The sequence below is a fragment of the Desmodus rotundus genome, chromosome 2 (assembly GCF_022682495.2).
Source record: "Desmodus rotundus isolate HL8 chromosome 2, HLdesRot8A.1, whole genome shotgun sequence".
Taxonomy (NCBI): domain Eukaryota; kingdom Metazoa; phylum Chordata; class Mammalia; order Chiroptera; family Phyllostomidae; genus Desmodus; species Desmodus rotundus.
This window is the reverse complement of record NC_071388.1, coordinates 153,384,268-153,407,156: the sequence shown is the minus strand read 5'-3', so window position 1 is coordinate 153,407,156 and position 22,889 is coordinate 153,384,268. Positions and strand designations below refer to the sequence as shown.

The following is a 22,889-nucleotide window of genomic DNA, read 5'->3' as shown; positions in this document are numbered from 1 at the left end:
AGTGTTGCCCCAGTACTCCAAGGTTGAGTGTTTGATCCCCAATCAGTGTGCATGCAAGAAGCAACCAATGAATGCATAAATAAATGGAACAACAAATTGATGGTTTTCTGTCTCTGTCTCCCTTTCTCTCTCTCTAAAATCAATAAAAAAAAAAAAAAGTCATGTGCACTTGTGCTCTCCTGGTCTCCCGCTCTCTTTCTCTCTCATTCTCCATCTTCCTTTTTCCTTTGCCACATCTACACACACACACACACACACACACACACCTGGGAGGGGCTGGAAAGGGAGGGCTTATAAAAGAGAAAAGGAGAAAAGGGGAAAGGAGGGTAAGGGAGGAGGGTAGAATATATTTTATATGAAAGTATTTTCCAAGTACTTGAAGTTGATGTTCCAGTTCACTTAGAATATAGAAAGGTACACACATGTAAAATAACAAAGGCAACAAAAATAAAACAATGAACAGTAATGATATTTATTGACTGCCTTCTACATGCTTATCTAGCACACAGGTGCTTCATTGTGATGCCTCACTTAATCATACAACAACCTTATGCCTAAACATCATCATTATCCACATTTTATTGATGAAGAAACTGAAGTTTTGAGTCACAAACTGACATATATAACACATGTCAGAGCCAAGATTGATTACAGAAGAAGTCCCCAAACTCCTTATTTTGGCCTTATAAGATCCAGATCTCTAAACAATATGTTAACTACTCAGAAGTTATCTGCAACTAAAGAGAATGCTGATATAAAACTCTGATGAGAGAGAGGCAAAAGTAATTTTACAAAAGTTTGAAAACTTTGCTTCAAAGAGGTTTATACCATACCCTAATTTACATTTTTTTCATTCACATTTCTGGGTAAAGCAGAGGATTTTATAACTTGTGTCTCAAGAAGTCGATTCAATTCAAATGGGTTATGGGTTAGCATCTCCATAAAAATAAGCATATTCATTACACTCCTTTCAATGTCATGCACACAACAAATTTCAACAGTTTAGCATTTAATCTACAAAAGTAGTACTCTAAGTATACCTTGAATCTGTAGTGCTCCCTGGATGCTAAATGTAAAAATCTATAATAGATGGTAGATTACAAGTACTGTACATGGATTTTACTTTTATCTAGTAAAAGACATAATGATGATGTGATATTAAATAAGAAGAATTTTCTTGGAATTTATGGATCTGTTTCATCATTACCAAAGCACCTCCGAGCAGCTATGCCGTGAGACTTCTGACGTACCTTCCATGGTGTTGGTCAAAATACTCGCTATACTCATTGCTCTTTGCCTTGCTGCGGGATCTTCCAACAAATCCATGGAAACATGATAAGAACTAGACCGTCTCTTTCTTATTTCTGTTTCGGTAGTTGTCCCCTAAAAATAAAATTTCAGGTGAAATAACCATTATTCTTAAGGGCAGTGAAAATTAAAACATTCCTATAATATGTGCTACTTAACTAAATGTTCACCATGCTTTCTCTCTAATGAGATGTTAACAGCTCATTAATATATTGCAGGAATCACCATTCTTGGGAAGTGTTTGGAAGCTCATCAGATTCTTAGTTTTAAGGAATGCCTGGGTTTGCAACCAAGATGGACTTTTCTAATTATTTCATCTTACAGCTTTGGGCAGGAGGGACCTAGCCTGCTATTGGATAGATAACCTCTTAGCAAACCAACAAATTCTTCCCAGAATGCCAGACTGAAACATATTGTTCCCTGGTTTACTCTCAGATTGAGTTATTAGCTCTTTATAGACATATATTCATGGGATTTAATGTACAAAAAGTTTTTAACTTACCAGTTAAAAATTAGTATCAATAATAGCTTCTTTAAAATGTGAATTCACTATAAAATGCTTATGTTCATTATACACAGGTAACACTTCCCAACATCCTTAATGATAAAACTAAATATTAGAACTAATCTATAACATTTTTACATTTATAAAAAAAAAAAACCAACTCCATCCACAAAACCACTCATCGTTGGCATTGAAAGTCTAAGGTGATAACACCACTCAGTGGGGGGAGGTGGTCTTTGATTTTTAACAATGATGACTTGGTACTTTTACAAAATGAGCTCATCAGAATTTCAAAATGGGCAGAAATTTATTCCTACTTTGAGAGATCAAACAATGTAGTTAATTATCACAGAACAAGGGCAAAATGAGCATTTCAAATTCAGGTCTGAGTGCCAATAATAAATAATAAGTTATTTTTAGTTCTCTGAAAAATTTCCCTATTTTTAAAACAACAATACAAGTCCTGCTCATCCACTTTGACCTTATTGTGATATGAGGAACATTATTTTTATCAACCCACATGCCTCTACTGCATACATATTAAAAAACAAACTTTCTACTCAATTGGTATGATTGTCATTAATGGTGATAAACATCCATATTTAACACATACAATTGATTTTATGGTAAAAGAGAAGTAAAATTAATGAAAAAAGAAATAACCCCGAAACTAAAGCTCTTTCAGTCAAAATGTGGTCACTCAAAATTTAACGTGTTTTGCTGGGTGAGAGAGAGGCAAAGTTTTTAAAGAAAAAATAGGGTTGCTTACAGGTCATCTAGTCCCTTCTACTCCACAGAGCACTGTATGCGCAATAATCCTAGGTATGTCTCATCTTCAATGATCGATTCCAAAACCTGGAATGCTATTACTGAGGAAATGTTTAAAACTAAATTGCTTAAATTGAATTTATGTTTAAAGGACAAGATACTGTGTGCTTTGGAGGGTGTCATTTGCCTGCAGCTGTTCATGTTCTATTCTCATTTCCCCTCAGCTGTCCCTCAAAGCTGACTTCTTCTGCCTGCACCTTCAGCTCAGGCAGCACCATGGTGCCCTGCCTCACGGAACCTGACTGCAAGATTAAGGAATGGACATGGGAGAGCTGGAAATAACGTGATCGCACCAGGCTTTGCTTCCAACTGGCCCCAATTTGCCTTCAGAGATTTAGTCCATCCTTTCTGATAGGACAGGAGCTTTATGGTAAATTACTGACAAATGCTAAATCTTTTCTGACAGACTGACATTTTCTGTGTAATGCAATGAAGGTGTGCATTTTTGTTTGCTCAATTAACAAGATCAGTGATGCTCATACTTCATTATGTGTAAGAACCATGTGGGATGCTTCTCAAGGAAGAAGATGCCCCTGACTTTGTTCCTCTCACTTGTTTTTTGTCTGTTTGGATTGATCCAGGAATCTCCACTTTTTCCCTTTCTTTCAACCACTTTATTGAGGACTGATTAATGTGTGAAAAGCTGTGTACATTTCATGTATAAAATTCTATGAGTTTGGGCGTAGGTACACAACCTGAACTATCACCAACATCAAGGTCATAAATATTTCCATCACCTTCCAAAGTTAACTCCCACTCCCTTTATTGTTGCTATTTTTTTTTTTGGTGGTAAAAACACTTAACATAAGATCTATCATTTTTGCAAAATTTAAATATACCATAGAGTATTATTAACTGTAGGCACCATGCTCCGCAGTGCATCTCCAGGAGTTGTTTATCTTGCATAACTGAAGTGTTGCACCCTTTGCCCATCAGACTCATGGAAACAGAGAGGAGAATGGTGGTTGCCAAGGATGGGGGGAGGGGGGTCTCCATTTTTAAGAAACATCTCAGGAATTTTGATGTTAGTAGTCTGAGGGTGAAGTATATTTTGAGAAACACTGGGTCAAAATGAAACTATTTGTTTCCTTAGCTATGTCCTTTTCCATTTAAGAAAGTTAAAAATACTCAATGGGAGGCAATATTGCAATATGGATACAATGTAAGTTCAGTAGCCAGCATACCTGGGGTCAAATCTTAGCTCCACCACACGCAGGCCTCAGTCTCATCCTCTATAAATGGGGATAATATCAGTAAGTATGACAAAGGCTTGTGGTGAGGATTAAATGAATTAACACATGTAAAGTGTTCTGGACAGTGCTTGGTATATAGTTAGCTACGATTATTTTCAAAGAAAGTTCACATTCCCTCTGTATTCTTCCTGGTTCCTTCACTACAAAGTTCATTTTTTATGATTTGATTTGACTCCAGGGTCCTTGGACAGTTCTCTGGGAGAAAGCAGTTGAAATAGGCCATGAGAAAAAAAGTGAAGAAGATCAATGGCTATTTCTATAATGCAGGGCAAGAAGCTCCTCCATTAGGTGAGTGAAAACTCACTCCATAGGATTTTAATGGGGCTTAAAGAGTTTATCTAACTATAATAAATGGAAATGTCTAAAAAATAAGAAGAAGAAGAAGATTTTAATATAATCATCAAACTGTAAAATACAACCAAATGACATTGCTAGAATATTTTTATACTGGCAAATGAAAGCTTATTTAATTCCAAAGTTGAACAGCCACTTATGTTTTGCAAAGGAAATGCCAATAATGTATCCCTATGTGTCCAGTATTTAGTTGAATCCCTTTTCCATAGGCTTGATTTAGGGCACCTTTGTTTATCAAAAAGAATTCATAACAGTAATATAAAAATTGAAATCTGCTCTAAAAATTATGACACATGACTCTACCAGGTACTTTGAGTGACTTCTTTACACACAACTGTACAATAATTGAGGTCATCTGAGTGGGCGCTAAAAATCCGATAACACTCTGGCCTGTGAAGAGAAAGAAGGAGCTCTGCATACTGTAGTAATAATGATGAAGGAATACTTCATACCCAACCTATATTTTGAAATAGTTTGTAGAAAAGTCTGAATTGAAGAATTTGACAAATTTTATAGCTTGATTGAACCAATCCTGGCCTCTGAACAATAGACCCAGCAAAATTCTTAGATGTGGAAAGGAAAACCTTTTGCCCTGTTCCATCCTGCCTCAGCTCCCATCCCAACAGCTGCGGTTTTCATTGGCCTCACCTCTGGCAGGAGCTGTCCCGCAGGAGACGTGAGGGCTGACGGACCCCCCACCAGGGAGACCACTCCGTTGCAATCCACTGCGCTGTGCATCTTCCCATTCATGGGCAGAATGGGGAGCACCCTGGAGGCACGGCTGGCCTGGCTGACGTTGCTGTGGCGCCGCTCTCCATGTCTGCGTGGTACAAAGAGCGAATCCCTCCGGCTGTCGTTGTCCTCAAACGTGCTGTGCTCGTCGTCGGCAAAGTCATTCTCGGAGCCAATATCCTTTGCTCGACCTCTGAAGCTAAAAAGGCTCGCTCTACTGTTGCGTCTTGGAGAGAAAAGGGAGCCACGGATGCTCAATAAAGACTATGACCAACGAGAAAGGAAACAAAAACCAGATGAAGAGAATTAAGAGCTGGCATCCTGAAAAATAGGGGACTTGATTCGTTGCTTCAGAATTGTTTAAACATCTACCCATCAGTCATTGGACAGGGGTTACCAGGGGCTCCTTTGGTAACTGCTGGTGGTCCAGAGCTCCCTACCAGGGTCACCTCTTTCATTTTGCTTTCTTTTTTCTTTCCCTTACTTTTTCATTTTCTGTCATTTTCTTCTACTTTACCCATTAAGATAGTCACAAGCACACCTCAATATTGCTGAGTCCCATTACTGGCACTGCAAACTGAAATTTTTGCTAGACACTCCTCTAGAAGCTAATCTGATTTAACAATCCAATGAAAAGCAATTAAATACACACCTACACTTAGATATTTGGAAGCTAAAAACATACACACCTACATTTAGATTTTTTGAAGCCAGTAAGAGCTCACTACTGACCACACCGTGATGCAGATCTTAGCACAGAGGAAAATACAATTCATCTTGCTAGTAGGTCTGTTTAATTATAGCACAAGGAGAAGCTTCTTCCTTGCTCTTTGCATATTTTATAATGTCTTCATGAATAAATTAAACAAATCAAGCTGAAAGAACTGTATGATTCACTCTTCTGATTTTCACTCTTCTATCTTAAGAAATCTGAACACCATATTTACAAAAACCTGGTTTTCGCTGAGTATCTGGTCACAGTCATTTAACAATTTTCTAAATGGCTACATTGTCACAACCATTGTGCAGTTTACTGGATTCTTAAGCACAGCAGCGCTGAACACAATGAATCACTTCTTGTTTATTACTAGTCTACTTTTATAACAAGTGTAGCGAACACTTGTTTTTGTTTATCTAATATCTATTTCTCCTTCTTCTGTTGACAGTACCCTGATTATCCTTGAGAAATGATGCTTAGACAAGACACTGACCCAGGCATAACCAGTGGGAATATTCTGTACCTGGGACTTCAGAGAATGGGTTAAAAGATGATCCATTGATAGCCACCTCTTTCTTTCATAATTGTTGGAAAGAGATCATTTTAAATTAGAGTTGGTAAAAATATTGAACATAAGTGTGGAGCTGCGGTGGTCATCTTGCCACCGTATTGGAGGAACCTGGGCTGAGATATGGAGAAATATTTGGTCATAATAATATGTTTTGAGCACTTGGGTCCAGCCATGCCTAAAGCCACTCACAGATATTAGTTTATGATCTAACAAGTTCTATTGTTTTTTTAATTAAACAAGGCTGGAGTTGGATTCCTATGACAATAGCTGGATTCTTATGACTATTAATAGAAATAACATTAATATTATCATTTAAATATTATTAGTTTGATTTTCTCTCTTGAAAGGATTTAAAGCTACCTAAAATTATTTTTATACCTTTATATTTTTTAACACATCTGACCAGTATGTTTTTAATTTTATTTTAAACTAAAGAGTAATTCTTATCAATAATGCCTATAAGCTCTTTAATTGTCTATAAATTTTAAACACTGTCATATGCTATGTGATCCTATCACTATTTACAGAAAGAAGCATATCTAAGAAGACTGATATGGTCCCCCAACAGAAGCATTTCTCCTTTTCTTGTTTCCATGTTTTTTTCATCTTATCAACTTCATTAGTAAGATTTATTATTTTCCATATAACTAATTCTTTTTTAAGTCTGTCTTAGACTACTCAATTTCTTTCATGTCTCTCTTTCACAAGGGACTTTGAATCAGCTATAAGAACATAACAGCTACGGGATGTGTGACCTACTGGTTATCACTGGCTCAAAAAGAAAGGTAGACAAGAAATGCTTGGCAATAAGAAACAAAGTAGAAATTACTTACATGTATCACTTTCAGTAAGAGTTTATATTTTAAATAACCAGTACCCGACTCAACTGGAGGCAATAGAAGTGTTGGAGGAAAATAAGTTAAAAATTGCACAGAAGATTTCTCAAGGTTCAAAGGTGAATTATGGTGTATAAGAGCATAATTCACACATGACAGCTATGTGAAAAATGACTGTGTCCCATCTGTTTCTACTGCTTACATTAATTATGTAAATCTTACCATCAAATGCTGTGCCATAAATAAAAGATGGTTGGTAAGAAAAATCTGCCATGCCAAATGAATCTCTAACACACAAAACTTCTTGGTTTATTGTAAAATAGGGAGGAAAATAATAACTGAGGAAGGTTAACTGTGTCTTAAAAGCTTTCAAAATAAAACATCCAGATTTTCTTAAGACTCGATTAGAGATGAACACTTGACTTCCTTCTCTCCCTTATTCTATACTAATAAGTCCAGGAAATATTTCAAACAATTCACCTACTCTACTGAGACAATTATAATCTTGCAGTAAAAGCCACATTAATTTTTTTTTCAGAGTGAGATTAGAAATGTTTACCAACACAATTGCCTTTCCATTATGTCAAACAATAGCTGTTAATACTTTGGGATCTTGGACTTTTGAAAAATCTAACAAAAGCAATGGACCTTTCATCATTGTGCCCAGGTTAAGAACTCCTACCTAGCTTGATATTTTCAGTATTACTTCCAGGAACCTGCACCATGGGATTAGTGTGAATTCAAGATTCTCTATTTTCCTCTCTCCCTCCCCCTTCCCTCTCTTTTTCCTCCCTCCCTCCCCCCTCCTTCTGTCCCTCATTCTTTCTTTCTCTTTTCTTCCCTCTCCCTTCTCTCTTGTCTCTCTCTCTCTCTCTCTCTCTCCATTTCCCTCTCCATTTTCTTAGCTATTTCTTTATCAGGTTAAAAAACGTCTTCCTTCTCTCTTTTTTTTAAAAATAGGTACCTCTTAAGAAACAAACATCAATTTGAGTCAGACATTCCAAGCTGTGTAAGTCAGTGATCACTCGCAATCCCCAACTAGCTAGGAAAGAGAAGTACAAAGACGACAGTACTGGGAAAATGTTTTATCTGTGAGCAATATTTGCAGAAAGAGGCAGGACAGAGCCTAAGCTTTTCAGGTATAACTACTTTTCCAAGAATTAGTTTTATTGGATTTGAAATAAAGCAAACTAGAGAGACTCCGTGGTAACTGCTAATTTCCAGTTTCAAATTGAGGAAATTTTACCTCATGTAACTTGCCTTCACCCCTTCCTCCTGCTCCTGAGCCCTTCCTTCCCTTCCTTCTTTTCAAAATGGCCAATGTTATAAAAAGGGGATTTGGTTTTTAAGGAACTAACATTTATTAAGATTAATGTCTCTGCTAATGGAATCACAGTGACTATGACACCAATATGAATGAGAATGAGTGAATGTTGGTATTTACTTAAAAACAAATTCTATTTTAAATATTAACTTAAACCCACTAATCCTTTAATTTATTTCATAATGTTATTTGGATTCAGAATGAATCAGACTGACCTATGAAATATTCACACATATTAAACATAAGGTTAGGCTGTATACACTACTAAATGTGTAAAGAGCAAGTATAGTCCTAAATATATGTATATTTTAAATGAAATTAACTTTTGTCATTCATTTTTTAAGATATCCTTTCTATTGGCCTGATAAAGTAGAAATTTAAAGAATTTCTGTGTCAGGCTAAATTTAAATACCACCTCAACCCTTAATAACTATATGATATTGGGTAATTATTTAACTTCACTGAGCCTAAAAAATAGTGGAAATAACAATATGCAGAGTACTAGCATTAATTATGACTGTGGAAAAAGAATGTGAAGCATAAAACATGCACTTAACGAAGAAACCCGCCCACCCATTCCCTTCACATCTACAGACTGGAAATGATGATTATGGCACCTACCAAGTCTGCAGTGAGGGTTCAAATGAGTTTATATTGCAAGTTGCAATGCACTCTGCAAGTGTTAGCCATGGCCACTGCTATCACTGCTGTTCTAGTTGTTATTGTTGTATAGATATTAAGGTTTCACTACTAGTCAAATTGTCTTCTGAGAAACTGTGTATTTCTGATAATTCTCTTGGTCATTTCAAAGACAATTAAAGATCCTAAATTTCAAAGTTTCAAGAGTTTGTGTTGGTACATAAGTCAGAGGCATGCAGTGAATATTTACTATATAAAGTACAATATTCTTTCAATGTCAGTCCCATGTTAAACATGAAGCAGAAATAATCAAGAGCAATTAAACACCACTGTTCATTTAGTGTCATAAATATTTGTCAGTGTGTGACTATGTAGGAATTTTGACTACACTTGTAGAAAATTTTGCGTTGGTTCCCCTTGAAGGGGGGCACAAAAAATGCACTCTTCAGGAGGTTTCTGGTCAAGAGGGTGGTGTAGTAAACACAGTACTCAGAGCCTACCACAACCACATCAAAAATACTACTAAACTACAGAAAAATCATCACTGAGAACTACATGAAATCTAGCTGAACAGAGAAGTCCTGTAACCAAGGATTTAAAGAAGAAGCCACCTAATCAAAAGAAATATGGTGGCTAAATGGATAACAAAACGAGACCCCTACATATGCTGTCCACAAGACACTTATTTCAGATGAAAGACACACAGACTGATAGTAAAGGGATGGAAAAAGATATTTCATGAAAATGGAAACGGGGTGTGGGGGTAGGGGAAAAGCTGGGTAGTCGTACTTATACCAGACATAATAGACTTCAAAACAAAAGCTATATAACAAGAGACAAAAAAGGACCCAGCAATTCCACTTCAGGGTATTTATTCAAAGAAACCCAAGATACTAAGTTGAAAAGACATATGCATCCATGTGTCCATATGTTTATTGCAGCATTACTTATACTAGTCAAGATATGGAAGCAACCTAAGTTTCCATCAATAGATGAATGAATGAAAAAGAAGTAGTGTTTACATACAATGAAATATGACTCAGCCATAAAGAAGAATGAAATTCTTGCCCTCTGAAAAACATGGATGGAGCTGGAGGGTACTGTGCTGAGTGAAATGAGTCAGACAGAGGAAGACAAATGCCAGATGATTTCCCTTACATATGGAACCTAAAAACATAATAAATGAACAAGCCAAACAGAAACAGACTCATAGATACAGAGAACATTTTGCCAGTTGCTGGATGGGAGGGGGAATGGGGAGATGGGTGAAAAAGGTAAAGGGATTAAGAAATACAAATTGGTAGTTACAGAATAGTTATGAGGATGTAAAGTACTGCATAAGGAATATAATTAATAATATTGTAATAACTATATATGGTGTCACACAGGTACCACATTTATCGGGGTGATCACTTTGTAAGGTATATAAATGTCTAATCACTTGGTCATACATCTGAAATTAATATAATATTGTATGTTGACTGTAATTGAAAAATAAAAAAAGTACACTCTTCAAATGAAGTTTGCACGTGGATGGGAACAGCCCCACAGATGGTCTGAAAGAATTCACAGTTCTCTTCAAAGGACCTGCCACTCAGAAAAGCCACAGTTCACCCAGTTTAGGCACAGTAGCTAAGAAGGGTAGGGGAACATCTGCTGATAACTTCTTATATGGAGAATTGCCCTAAAATGCTTGAATCTTTAATGAAACCTCAAAACCACAAGCCTTTCCCTACCCAGTGGAATTTATGCTTTTAAAAATGCTTTCCCAGGATCCAAACTTTGTGTGGAAGAAAAGGGGCTCTATGGAACGTGACCTCACAGAGCGATCTGATCACACATTTCTAACTGGGCAGGTCAGGGTTGCAGTCATGCCGCAGGCATATAACTTCTTTAATAGAAGGCTTATCTTTGCCTTACGCAGGCCCTGTCCATTGTTTCTGTGCATTTCACACACTTTTGAAATGGTCCCCTTTCAGACCCTTCCTCCTAATACCTGATCACCCTTTCAAACCCCTCCTTCTAAATTATGAGAGCAAATAACCTTAATTAGCTTATAATCTGATCCCCACCTTGCTTTCTCCCACCTTTATGTAATCTTCCTTATGTTCCCTCCTTAATTCAAGTGCATAAAAGAAACTGCAGAACTGTTATTCTCAGAAGAAAGTGAGATCTTGCTTCCCCACTGTGGAGAGCAGGACCAATAAGATGGCATTGTCCCAGTCAAGACAGCATAAAGTGTATAAAACCAAGTGGAGTCACTCATGTCAGCCAAGATGGCTGCCAGTCAGCCATGACACTTTGGTTTAAGGCGAAACACACAAATCATGCTAGACATATCTGGCAAGGAGATACACCTAAGATATCTGCACACATGATCAGGACAGCCATGCCTGCAGAGCGGGACCACCCATAGATGGGCTCCTGGGGAAAGTTCCCACTTGCCATCAGGGGTGCCAAAATACTTATCAAGAGACTGAGAGGGGTACAGAACATCATTTTCAAGGTATTACTGAGGCAGGCTTCAGGTCTGCTGAGACAGCTGATCTCCACACACCAGAGTGCTGTCCCATGCCACGCTGATCTCTTTGCATTGGCTGCCAGAGGCCCTGCCCTGCTGGACTGGGGACTTCACCTGCCTGGCTGCCCACCTGGCTTTGGAGATTATCCCTTGCGAGACACTGACAGCTCCCTTCCTCACCGTGCTGGCTCCTGGACCTGCAGACTGAGAAGCTGGTTTGTTATCCTCCAGTTCTCTGGTGTGATGTCATTACTGATTATTTCTGATTAGTATTGTTATTAGGTTAGTATACATTTGGATTAAATCTGCAATAATCAAAGCTGAATGAACCTGTGCTTAAAAAAATGTGAGTGAATAGCACAGTCACCCGTGTTGGCTCCCTGTTATTTCTCAGTGCTGGTGTCACCTGTAGGACTGGTGGCTGTACAGGGCGCTCAGCACTTTTGGTTCTTAAGGCCCAGGACAGATGTTCTGGGCAGGGACTGATCTGGGCAGGGACTTAAGGCTGACTTATAAGAAAGACTGTATCACAAACATATACTCACGACATCCACATATGTCCTCAATTTAACTCTTATAAAAATTCTCTATAAGTTTTGATGTGTCTTACATTAACAGTTGTAAAACGCACAAATTCTCTGAGTTCATAGTCGCAACACTTGCTGATCATTACCATTCGGAAAGCATTCTGCCAACCAGGGGGAAGGCAGTTTTATTTCTATCAAATTCTGGCATATCTTTAACAAAATTGATTGTTATGAAAATACAGTTTACGTTGCCTAGTATTTTTACCTGGTGTGGAGAAGAAAACCTCTTTTCATATGTCAGCCTGCTTCCTTCTAAGGAAAAACGGAAACCTTTCCTTCTAATGCTGTCTTCGGATTCAGATTTGCGGACTCTGTCTTCCTTCTCTCCTTCTCCAGACTGTTCTTTCTGTTTCTTTTTCTTCCTTCTGTTTTTCAGCTCCTTTTCACTCTTGGAGCTCAACTTTGACGCCACTGAAGAACTCTCTGAGAAGACTCCAATCCCGCCTGCACCACTGAAGTCTCTTGATTCAGCAGAGGCTGCTGCAGCTGCTGCCTAGAAGGGCATGAGGTCAGTGGTGATTGCATAGAAACTTTGAGGAACTCCGTCCCGTTGCTGCTTAATTTACCTTTAGCATCATGAATATAATCTTGAAAAACAATGCTCCATTGTGACATGTTTTGGAAAACAATACATTGCCATTAGACCAATTAAAGAATTAAAATCGACAGACAGGTGGAAGATACATGTGACTGATAAAAACCTTCAAGCTCTGGCCTCACACTGCGCTTCCTAATTCGGTAATAATATGAAGAAGGCACTTAACTGTCATAACATTATTTTTTTCTCTGCTTTAAACAGTATCTTAAGGAGGAAAGAATTTAAGAATTAAAGGTTTCCTATTTTAACCTGATTGATCACACTTTCACTTGACAAATGACTTTTAGTGTCAGTCTAAACTACCAAACTTAATGTCGAGGATTGTTTAATTTTAATGAACTTATTTCCTCTTTGATTTAAATCATTGCACTAAGAAATGCACAACAGAATCATATTACAGATTATGTATAAGAAAATCCCAGATCATGGCATCTGAATAAATTTGTAAATTATAATAGTAGAGTTTCTGGAAAGATGCAGTATTCAATTTTGTTGTTGCAACCCCAGTATATTTTATTGATCTGGCCTTTTTTCCATATTTAGGACACTCAGTGTTAAAAGAGAGCTCAAGATCTATACTCAAGATCCAAGAAAAACCCGAAAACAGGCAATTGGATTAGCTAATGCCATTAAGTCAAGCAAAATTAATAGTTTACTAGGTTCACACACCAGTGTTTTCCTTCTGCAATCCACAAACCTGCATTTAAATACTCTTCAAGTAGAAAATCAACACTGAATGGGTATTTGTCTTTCCAGACTCTAGAAAATAATCTGATTGACTCCAGTTTTCTGACCTTTCCCATCTCTAGTGACACTAATGAAAAAGCAACTGTAACTTAAATCATCTTCCCCAGACTAAGAAAATACTGGGAGGGCATGGTCTAACTACTGTGAGCTTGAGTAAGTGAATGCTCAGAGGGAGAAACAAGTGTCAATAAAGCAATGATAAATCTCCATGTTTTGATGCCATCAGTATTGATGGTAATTATCAAAATAAAACAATGATCTCCAAATAACCAGATAGGCTCCTGACACTTACCAAACACATATGACATGTGTCAAATGTCAATTTAACCACTGCTAATTCTGTTTCCTAAATGTCACTGACCTCAACAGCATGGTCAGAGAATTGAGATAAACACGAATGAGCTCAATGTTTGCTAACTATACCTGAGCTTCTTCCTGTTGCTTTTTTAACTGTTCAAGCATCTGTTGAAATTCAGCCTCTTTCTGCTCTGCCTCTTCCAAAGTGGCTTGATTCTGTTCCTCGTAGGCCATGGCCACCACAGCCAGGATCAAGTTTATCAGGTAGAACGAGCCCAAGAAAATGACCAGCACAAAAAATATCATGTATGTTTTCCCGGCAGCACGTAATGTCTACAAAATGAGAGAGATATTTTATTACATTATATAGGATGTTACAAGCTCATACTCTAAGTAGTAAGTATTTTACAGCAATTCTCTTCATCTCAGTATTTCATGCTTCCCAGAAGAATCATTTTATCTGTTCTCACCAGTTGATAAAGATTTTCCCAGAAGTCTTGTGTCATGAGACGAAATAAGGACAGGAAGGCCCAACTAAAAGTGTCAAAGCTTGTGTAGCCATAGTTGGGGTTTCTACCGGCCTTCACGCAGATGTATCCTTCCGGACACTGGCTGAAATGAGGGCAAAGCAAAGAGAGGAAGTCAGTAGCTGCAAATCTGCTGGCCGTCTTTCTGGTTTTTATAGATGCCAATTCCTGTTTTATACAACACCAGCGAAAGCAGATTTCTCTCACCTTACCCAGCACTTAACCCAGCACTATGTGGGCTGATTTACATAATAACAGAGTCTATTAAGTCTATTTGTGAATTCCTCTGTGATTCATAATTGACATTACTATATTTATCACATCTCCATATAAAAGCAGTCATATCATGATTCATATCTTTAGGGACTGCTGGACACAAACAGAAAAATAAGTCTACAGAGAAAGAATTAATGTTCACTGAAGATATGTAGAGGCAGAAAGAAGTGTGTATGTGAGTAGAGAAGAGGGGTGAAAAAAAGATCGGGCGGGGGGAACCCTGAAAGGAGGAAATAACTCTGCACAGTGAAGAGGTCACATGACTCTGATGATTAAGCTGACCTGTACACAGTATTGTGCCTGACATTTCTGGGCTGCATGATCTGGGGCAAGTTTCCTAACCTTGCTGATCTTCAGGCACCTAATAGGTAAGAGAGTTCTAATAACAGAACCTGTCTCACAAACATACAAGCATTGAATATGATATTGTACATAAAGCATTTAGTGCAGTACAGACAAGGAATTAAAAGCAGTCTGTTCTACTTATCACTAAGATACAAAGATAAAGGCAGTACAATTTTTCACATATGAGCCACATGCAAAGCCTTTAACTGCTGAGAATTTTGCTACAAGTATTAGTTACTAATACCCACACTTCCATCTTCCATAGAAAGAAAAACGGAAAGTACTTATTGAGTGCTATAGTAGCTGTACACTCACTAATCCATTTAGTTCTTACAGCCATCCCATTATTATACCCCTTTATTACATAGAGAAACTATGAGGCAAGGAGACATAACATTGTATGGTGGAGCCAGGATTTGAATCTATGCAAACTCTCCAGTCTATTGCTAAAATATGCTAGGACTCGCACTCACCACGCCTCAGATCCTAACATTACCTCAGGTATTGTACATCGTCAGCCATGGAGACCACATCAGCATCCAGGGTGGGGCAAAAGTAGGTTTACAGTTGTTCATAAGGAAAATAGTATCATAATTAATAAATAATAATACAAGAATAAACTTAGTTTTGTGTATTCACCACTGTAAACCTACCTTTGCTCTGCCCTGGAGATAACATGTCACAATTATAAAAGTACATGCTTATAAACTCTATTAACTTAAGCTTTTTGTATATATGTACTGCTTTTTTATCTTCCAATGAACTAATTTGGAAGATCAGCTGTTACCTAGTATGGAAAAATAATTGCTGCACATGAGTGTGTGAAGGAAGTGAGAATCCACACTTACCCCAGCTATTTTGAGTGAGCGGGAAGGGGAATTTATGAAGGGCTTTGAATGAAGAGTGAGCAGGGGTCAGGTGGGTGGGAGGTGGCAGGTTATTGAAGCTGATGGAGCACTGTGGACTGGACTCAGTAGGAAAGATGACTTACCCTGCATCTGAGCTGTTGCCACATAGCAGAGCATCATTTTGCCCTTCCAAAAAATAAAAGTGACCTGTTTAAAGAATAAGGAATAGAATCATTAAAACACCCTCAAAACACTTTAGCCATTGTATCTAGACAATAAAGCTTGCAATTTTAAACTGTAAAGATGTGAACAAAATAAATATATATAGCTAAATAAAAATATTTTAATAATAATTGAATGATAAAATATATATCAGAATATAATTTTTTAAAAGATTTTATTTATTTATTTGTAGAGAGAGGGGAAAGGAGGGAGAAAGAGAGGAAGAGAAACATCAATGTGTGGTTGCCTCTCACACATCCCCAACTGGGGTCCTGGCCTGCAACCCAGGCATGTGCCATGACTGGGAATTGAACCCGTGACCCTTTGGTTCACAGGCCAGCACTCAATACACTGAACCATACCAACCAGGGCTGACTATAACATTTTAAATAAACATATTTAGAAAATTGGTTTTAAAATTTTTGGAGGGAATAACTATAATAGCATTGTCACATCAGCATTTTGTAAATAGAAACTCAGATTGCTTGAGATACTTCAAAAAGAGGTGCCAAATTAAAGCTGTCTTCTTGGCAAAAAAAAAAAAAAAAAAGTGAGAGAAGGTAAACCTACTTGCTCCTAAGTGTTTTCGTGCAAATAAAATTTTACTTTACAAATACTGTTTGCCTGGATTTCAAATAGATTCAGACAGCTTTCTCCTACCAATTTTAACTTAATTTCCCTTAAGAAATTAAGTAGGCTTAGGTATTTGCTCTTTCTATGTAGCTATAAATAAGTGTTTTATTTGGGGTTTTCATTTGATTACTATCTTTCAAATGAAGAAAATAAACTTGTTTCTCTGGAGATATATATACCCTAACTATATCTAGTCCTTATTTTTATGGAATACCTTACATATAACTTTCATAAGTTGCAAAGATGATCTCAAGAAATACATACATAAACACATGTATGTACATGTTCATGTAGAAACACACACATGCACACATTATGAAAACCACACACACACACCTCACAAAAATCATTACGATTGTTTTAAGGAATACTTAGAGTCTATATTCAAGGAATATATATGTTAATGAATTATGCAAGGATATTTGGGTCAGGATTTTGTAAAAAAGTTTTAATCCTTACAACATATATCAAAAATAATTCTAGATTTTTAAAGATTTAAAAACAAGCTTGTTAATATGATATAAAGGATATATAGGGCTTTTTAATGTAGAATATATATGTGGATGCTTTACATGCAGAATATCTAGGTGAATATTTTTATTCCCTGTAAATAAAATTTATTTTCTATCCTAACCTATAGAAAAAATTTAAAAACTTAATGATGCCATTGCCAAAAACCTCAAATCACTCAGGCATCAAAAACAAGTGATGAGATGAAAAACAAGCTGGAGGATATATTTGCCAAAAAAGTGTTAATATACTTAATAAATTAAAGAGTTCATATGAATTCCTTAAAGTATACTATCACCTGATAGAACAATGGGTAAAATATCAACAAATATTTCACATTATATAAAATAAGCAACATGCTAATGATACTAATAAACATATCTTTACAATTTCACTGTGTTAATTAGAAACATGAGGATACACATTTCCTCTACCAAAAGGCTTTAAAATATGGTAAGAGCCAATATTAGTGAGTGGTCTGAACTCTCTGGAGAGCAATTTGACACTGACTTCAGAGCCTTAACCTGGTCGTACCTTTGACCACCCAATATTCTATTAACAAAAATCCATCTGAAGGAAACAGAAATAGAGAAAATATTTATGTGCAAAGATTATCATTGTGCTGTTACTGTAATATTAATAAATGTAAAACCTCATAAATAATGGAATCATTTGTTTTATTTATTCATTTATCCAACAAATCTTAATCTCCCCAATATAAATATTTGTAAGTATTCTTCATAAGAATAGTAACTCTTAAAATATTAATACAATGTGAGAAGGGATAAAATTTCATATGGTTCTAAAAACCATGATGGATACCTCAGAATAAGTATCCCAGGTGGAGTATTGATAATCAAAGGATCAATGGCAGTTGACTAGCTAATTTTACATGGAGAGGAGGGCACCTGGAAATCCAAATGATGGAGAGGCTGGTTTCATCGGTAAGAAATTATACAAGGTATATGGCATCATAAATTTATTTTGATGCCCATCCCTAAAAATAAAATCAAGCTATACTGATAAACAAATCTAAAACAATGACTGACACCAAAGGAATATATTGGAATAAGAATATTACAAAGGTAGGTTTCAAGTTAACATTTTCCATCAGTAATGAGCTAATAGCTGGGTTGGGGTTACTGAAGAGCACACAAGTTCAGTTTCATCTTGGTGAACAGTTTCTTTATTTCCAGATACATGATATGGACTCAATACATATATCGAGTCAGCCAAATAGGGCCAGTTATTTTTCCTCAGTCTTCTTAACAATACATTTCAGCATAAAATTCTGAATAGTTCAAACTACTGATTTATTTAAGATGATTGAAAACTCCTGATCAGTGCCCACCAAATAAATACAGCTTAATATGGTGTTGCTTTCAATGTGGATTTAGGAAAAGACAACACATTTTCAAATAACTTTTATCATCTTGATTGACAGATAAGGAGAAAGAATAAGATATCATTTAATTTCTCCATCACACATACTGATTTATCTTATGTATGATTTATCTTAAATTGGTCTAAATCATTTGGTTCACATAAAAATTGAAGCAATTTTCAATATGTGAGTTTTTTTTAATATTTAAAGGACTAAACAACTTAATGGATAAAATAGTATGTCTTACTTTCATCTTCAATGTATTCATCCCAGTTCAACATGCTCACTGTCCTATTGAAAGCAGTACCGTTCCCATCCAATGAGTTATTAAAGAAGGAAGTGATGTTTATCTCAAAGGAAGAATTGTCTGGGGGCCACTGCAAGCATTTGTTCCGCAGGTTGCCCATGAAGAGCTGCAGCCCGATGAGCGCGAACACGCTCAGACAGAACACGGTCAGGATCATGACGTCAGAGAGCTTCTTCACCGACTGGATCAGGGCGCCCACGATGGTCTTCAGGCCTACAGATAAAATCAGAGGGAGAAATTTAAACACACTATTTAGTAGCTACTTTACCAACAAAAACATCATGAGCTTGTCCTGAAAAATAAAGAAGTCATGCAGAATGCCGAGAATATTAGTGTAATGTTTGAGATTGAATAACATTTTCATGAAAAGCCTGCTAGCTGGTGAGGATGAATGAAAGCAGAACTTGTATGTTCATTAGAAAACTGTGAATGGAAATGAACCGAAGTGTACTTCCAAACACTCCTTAGAACAAAATAATGTTTTTTTATTCATGCTTAGACATCAACCTTTTGTAAATATCTTGCCTTTATTTGCAGATGTCTTACTCCCTAACCTCTTAGTGATTTTAGAAAAATCTATATGAATAGAGTAGTAATAAATCAGCAAGTCAACTGAATTGTATGGTTATATGTCTCCAAATTCTGCAAGCTTGAGTAAAGGTTAGAAAAGGAAGACATCTGAAAACTGAGCCCCATGCAATACTCATGCTATCCTATGCTCTTTCATTTACCTGGAGGTAAGGAAATTACCAGTTTTTGACTTCAATGGTCAAATTTGCATCAATTTGAATGTCTCATATTTTAGCTTCTACGTGGAAAGCTCGATGCTACAGGATGCAGACCAGATAGCCTGTTACTGCAAATGCTTCATGCAAAAACTTGTTAAACTCAAAGGCTGATTTAGAACAGTTTTAAAGAAAGCAACTAGTAAAAGCAATGAATCAAATCCATCCAAAATATGATGTACCGATTCTTGCTTTTCTACATAGTTCTTTGCCATAGGTGACGAGCAATAAGGCTTATGCACAAAAGCTGTGATCGCAGCACCAGTGCAGCTAAACTCAGCCTCGGCGTTTAACCCGCTCTCACCTGGAATGACCGAAATTGTTTTCAGTGCTCGGAGAACTCTGAACGTTCTCAACGCTGAGACATTGCCCAGGTCCACAAACTCTGTCACATATCTGCAATAGGGGTTCACACACAAACACAATGACAACACACAAGAAAAGTTGGAGATATAAGGGGCCTACCACCTTATACCAGTTTCTTCTTACCTGGAATTACAGAAATAGTTTTCAAAGCTCTCAAGACTCTGAAAGTTCGAAGAGCTGAAACATTGCCTAGGTTTACAAATTCTGTTACATACCTGTAGAATTAAATCAGAGTTATTCAGAATTTTGGGAAATCTAAGCCTACATTGGTCTTACATTAAGACCTTTTCAACCTTAATGAGTGTTGCCACCAGATTTCCCAATCAAGAGGAAAGTGGCATTGTCATCAATCATGATCTCTGTTACTTGGAAAACTGTTATTTTACAGCCCTAACTGAAATTAAAGCCACATAATTACTATGATAGTTGCTATCTTCTCCAAAGTATGTCATTTAATTGGAGGAAAAATATTTTTAATTCATAGGATAACTATGAAAAATGCTTGATTTGTCAAAGGAAGCCACCAAGGAGAAAAACAGTGTAGGCTCCCACCAATGATTTACTCTTCCGGGATGGAAGATGTATTAAAATACTTACGCAAAAGTGATGACTGTGAAATCCAACCAATTCCATGGATCCCGTAGAAATGTGAAATCTTCTAAACAAAAGCCCCTTGCAAGTATTTTTATAAGTGATTCAAAAGTATAAATTCCTGTAAAGGTATACCTGAGAAAAAAATAGTCAAGCCCATATTAAAGATTTAGTGGGTAGCTTACATCGACATATCTTAAAAGAAACTCAAACAACAAAAACATAGAGGTTTCTAAATGGGCCTATGTCCATCTCCCTACAACGCAGAGTACAGGCAGGGTTTACAGCAGAAAGAACCATTACATTATGAAAGACATTCTCTTTGACTGTAACTAAATGAGTACTGTACTTGCTACCTCCATCTGAAGGCCTGAATAATGTTTCTATATGAAGTTATTATCTAAAATACACTGGCTTTTGGTCTGATTGAAGCAAATAGATATTAATCCAAAAAATTAATGAAGCATTGGTGTTCAATAGAATATGCATTATTAAGATACATAAAATATCTACTAATAAAACATAGAAAAGTAATAGCCATGAGAAAAGGAATATACAAACTAGGTATAATTTTTATCATTGGATATTAGTAATCACTGATCTTCGAAAGACAGTGAGCCTCACAAGACAGATAAAGGGCTATAAACATTTGCCATCAAACAAGTGTAATAATTTGAGCCACTAAATGAATCACCACTGCAAACTTGGACCTAGTGGTAATTAGTGCTTGAAATGAACTTGAATCATTGCCTAACTTTTCTGGTTTGGAAGAGCTAGTATGATTTGTCAAAGAAACTAGGGTCTATAGCTGTTAAATGCACAATTTGAAATAAAAAGGGATGAGAATATTGGAAGACACATTTAAGTTTCTACTTACTCCACATTCTTTGTCCAGTCCGGAGGATTACTCATTGTCATAAACACACAGTTGGTAAGAATGGTGCACATAATGAGCACATTGAATAAAGTAGGGCGCCGTCAAGGAAGACAAAGGTCCATGGAAAATCTCACTTCCGCACACTGCTGTGTCTTGCCACCCTGAGGTTTAGGGCTGCTATGCCTTTATACTTTTACTGTCGAGTTTGTTTTTTCCCTTTCTGTTGTTCAACAACCCCACATCTAGGCCATGGAAAGCCAAGTCATCAACTGTTTTGAGGCTACTTTGGTGCATTTTAGTAATTAAAAAGATTAAATACAAAGCAATCAGTTCATCAGTAAATAATTTACTACCTTAACTTTTTTAAATGACAGACTCAACTCACTCAGCCACAACTGCACGTTGTGGCAGCACGAATGTAACAGCATGAAAAATTCAACAGACTTCAAGTGATTAATTACATGCATTACATCTCCATTCTAAGGGTCACCCTGGTGAAATGTCTTTTACAAGATCCTTTCGGAGTGGACTATGGAATATACTATAACTACTCACAAAATTCGGAATAGTAAGAAAAAATGGCTAGTATTAATGTTGGCATTTCGTGGATTTGTAACTGTGGCCAAATTACTTGTTAATTTCCCTGAGCCTTGGTTCACTTCACTATGAAGTGAAAAAAATAACTATTTTACAAGATTTCTGTGAGGATCAAAATATGTTAAACATTTTTTACAGTAGACTGAATGTGTCTGATACATAGTAGACACTAAGTAAATTGCTTCCCTAACTAAGTCCCTAAATCATAGAGAACACGACTCATAGCAAAAGTCTAGTTTGCTTCACTCCACCTCACTTTGCTTCTGTGGAATAGTCAGTGCTCTTCATTTTTCTGAAAAATAACAAAACTCTTTAAGAAAACATTTGTCAGATAATGAAGTGACTTTCTTTTACATTTAATGAATAGCACACGGATTCAGTTGCAACTATGCAAAAGAACAACGTTTATTAATGTAAATTTAGACACAATTAGAAAAATCTCAAAGAATAAATGGATGCTATTCATAACCCTTCTCACTCTTCATTTTTATTACACACTTCCACATTACTTGCACATAATGAAATATCAACACGATTGTAAGTGCGGTAAAATAGGACAGTGCGTAGCCAGTGCGCCATTAAGCTAGGAAGAAAGCGCCTGTGCTCTAGGACGGGCTTTAGTTGGAGCAATGATTGATTTTTTGTTTTTACTAGTACAAACAAAATGGTGCATGCTTAATCCTCAGCTAGTTCAAAGGCATCCACGTGAAAACAATCATATGTGGATGACCTGGATCAGCCACGTGAGGGCACTACAGCCTAGAGAACACAGAAAAATAGCATTTGAAAGAAGAAATGTATTT

General features: G+C 36.7%; 1 protein-coding gene across 2 annotated transcripts in view; it reads right to left on the bottom strand.

Moving 5' to 3' along the window:
* Positions 1 to 22,889, bottom strand: part of LOC112322182 (sodium channel protein type 2 subunit alpha) — a 125,720-nt gene that overhangs the window by 55,792 nt on the left and 47,039 nt on the right. Inside the window, exons 4-13 of one of the 2 annotated variants that reach the window (XM_024579762.3) lie at positions 21,490 to 21,579; positions 20,619 to 20,747; positions 19,960 to 20,051; positions 18,811 to 19,083; positions 15,958 to 16,021; positions 14,289 to 14,430; positions 13,945 to 14,151; positions 12,382 to 12,669; positions 4,897 to 5,244; positions 1,251 to 1,383 (exon numbers count right to left, since the gene is read on the bottom strand). In XM_024579762.3, coding sequence (XP_024435530.2) covers positions 1,251 to 1,383; positions 4,897 to 5,244; positions 12,382 to 12,669; positions 13,945 to 14,151; positions 14,289 to 14,430; positions 15,958 to 16,021; positions 18,811 to 19,083; positions 19,960 to 20,051; positions 20,619 to 20,747; positions 21,490 to 21,579 — 1,766 coding nt within the window. Of the gene's footprint in view, positions 1 to 1,250; positions 1,384 to 4,896; positions 5,245 to 12,381; positions 12,670 to 13,944; positions 14,152 to 14,288; positions 14,431 to 15,957; positions 16,022 to 18,810; positions 19,084 to 19,959; positions 20,052 to 20,618; positions 20,748 to 21,489; positions 21,580 to 22,889 lie in introns of those variants that run through there. The other variant, XM_071220663.1, reaches the window with a different exon arrangement.